Genomic DNA, 2,279 nt, shown 5'->3' on the forward strand with positions numbered 1-2,279 from the left:
TTTTAATGATTATCTAAATTTGGCAGATTAGACCAAATAGTTTAATCTACAGGATTGAACATTTAGAAATCACCTATGTGAGAGCGAAGTGGAAGCCGCTTCAAAGAGAATGTTAGTAAAGGCGTATTCTCTAAGCTCTCATGAAACTGGGACGTGTTCATGGCTGAAAAGAACAAAACCGTAAGAACCATAAATGGTAAAAGGTTGGTTGTGTGACATGTATTGTCTAGGTTTACATTAAAGCTCGACGATTCAAAGATATCAAATCTACCGATTGACCGAGTGCATCCGATGCATGTTCACTACGGAAAGTTCAAAGAGAAACCCACTTATCCAGATGCAATCAGTCTTTGCTTGATTATCACATACTTATTCGTAAAATTTTTACGAAAAATAGTCATTCCCCATTCATGTGGGGGATTGTTGGGTTTATAGTATATGAAAGAAATATGAATGGAAAAATAAAGAATAAAATGGTGGAGGGGAAGGAGACACTAAAATGGAAAGTGTACTCCCAAATTAGAAAGTTTACTCTTTCTCCCACATTGGTGGAAGAAGAGAACTTAAAAGTGTTTATAATCAAGAACACTTACTCCACATGGTAAGTGAGGCAAGAAATAATAGATGCCTCGCGTCGTCGTCGTCGTAGCTCGCTCGCTCGGCTCGGCTTCAGATTTGGATTTGGATAATGATCGATGAGATCTATCTTTTGGACAATCTTTATTTGAATTTCGAAGAATGCCAAGGAAAAATGCTGTAAAATTTTTCTGCAGTGTTTCGATAGTTTCACTGTTTCAAGTGAACTAATGCATTATTTTTGAATTGGTGCTTCAGAAATGATACATTGTTATGAACTGAGGCTACAGAAGGTTGCAATGGTTTGAAATGATGCTTCAGAAGGATATAATGCTTCAATGAAGTGAAACACTGATTCATGAAATGAGATGACTGTTCAGGAAAAGATGCAATCTTTGATGAACAGACATGAACTTACAGCAAAGGTGTAACCTTTGGAGTGAACCATTGCCTCTTTTCAGAAGAGGCATGTTATGGCTATATAAACTTGCTTTCATCCACAGGTTTTGATACGAAATTTCTGAATAAAAAATACTCTTCTTGTCTTCAAAAATTTTGTATGATCATTTAAACTGTTGAGTGCATTTGATGAGTCCAAATATTTGAGATACCGCTATATTTGGATTGAAGGCCATTTTATCCTGGGAGAAAAAATTTCATAAACTCGGGTACAGTGAGGGGAATTGTTTCCTTAAGGAAACTCCGTGAATTCGGACGACTTGGCCTTATTCATTTCTGTTTCATCTTGATTTTTGAAAATAAAATACATCTCTAAGAAAGATCACTTTGATCTTGTGTTGAGGGTATTTTTTGTACTTCATTGAGTTCTTGTTTTAAACTTGAACTAGTTGAAGTTATCGTTCTACATATACAGATTCTGCGTACCTGTAGAAGGAAATAACATATATATCATCATTTAGTAAAAAAAACAAATTAAATGTGGATGGTTCACATAAATTAGAGCATAACAATTAATCTTGTCTGCAAATAGAAGAGGTTAGCAATATGGGTACACAAATCATCAAAACAAATTAACATCCCTAAAGATGAAGACCATATTACTCTTTCTTTTCCTTGAAATAATATTCCTTCCCTTGTCAGCCTTGGAAACTCCCAACAACCAAGTATTGATAGATGTACTCGATACTAATGGTAATCCCCTCAACAAAAGCAATAGGTACTGGATAACTCCGGCCTACACCGCTATGGACGGTGGAGGCATACGTGTTGCTAATCTTGGTAGTGATCTACAACAAACCACTATGTGTCCTACATCAATAGTACAATCTCACCTTCCTACAGACGATGGTATCGCAGTTTATTTTATACCTAAGAATCCAAAACATCAAAAGATTGTAGAGTCCACTCCGATAAACATCCATTTCTATTTTGATTATCCGAATTTGTGTTCTAACCTAACTGTGTGGAAGGTTGACAACCTTGCATCAGCATTTCCACCCCTTCCGCACACCATAAGCACAGGTGCACAGTTGAGGAATCCCAACGATGTGAGCACTAGGTTCCAAATTTGGCCTCACGACAGTGACAACTATAAGCTAGCGTTCTGTCTCGAAAGCACTAATTATTGCCAAGACATTGACCTCATCCCCGAAAATGAATATAATCGTTTGGTTCTCTCAGAGAACCCAAAGTTGTTTGTGTTCAAACTGGATGATAGAATTGGAATGGCAGCAGAAGCATGA

At 36.9% G+C, this 2,279-nt stretch overlaps 1 protein-coding gene across 1 annotated transcript; it reads left to right on the forward strand.

Moving 5' to 3' along the window:
• Nucleotides 1–1,781: 1,781 nt before the first annotated feature.
• On the forward strand, nt 1,782–2,279 carry LOC107872139 (miraculin-like). The gene has a single exon (XM_016718925.2). The coding sequence runs from the start codon at nt 1,782–1,784 to the stop codon at nt 2,277–2,279; it is 498 nt and encodes a 165-aa protein (XP_016574411.1).

This window comes from Capsicum annuum, chromosome 5 (genome assembly GCF_002878395.1).
Source record: "Capsicum annuum cultivar UCD-10X-F1 chromosome 5, UCD10Xv1.1, whole genome shotgun sequence".
Classification (NCBI taxonomy): domain Eukaryota; kingdom Viridiplantae; phylum Streptophyta; class Magnoliopsida; order Solanales; family Solanaceae; genus Capsicum; species Capsicum annuum.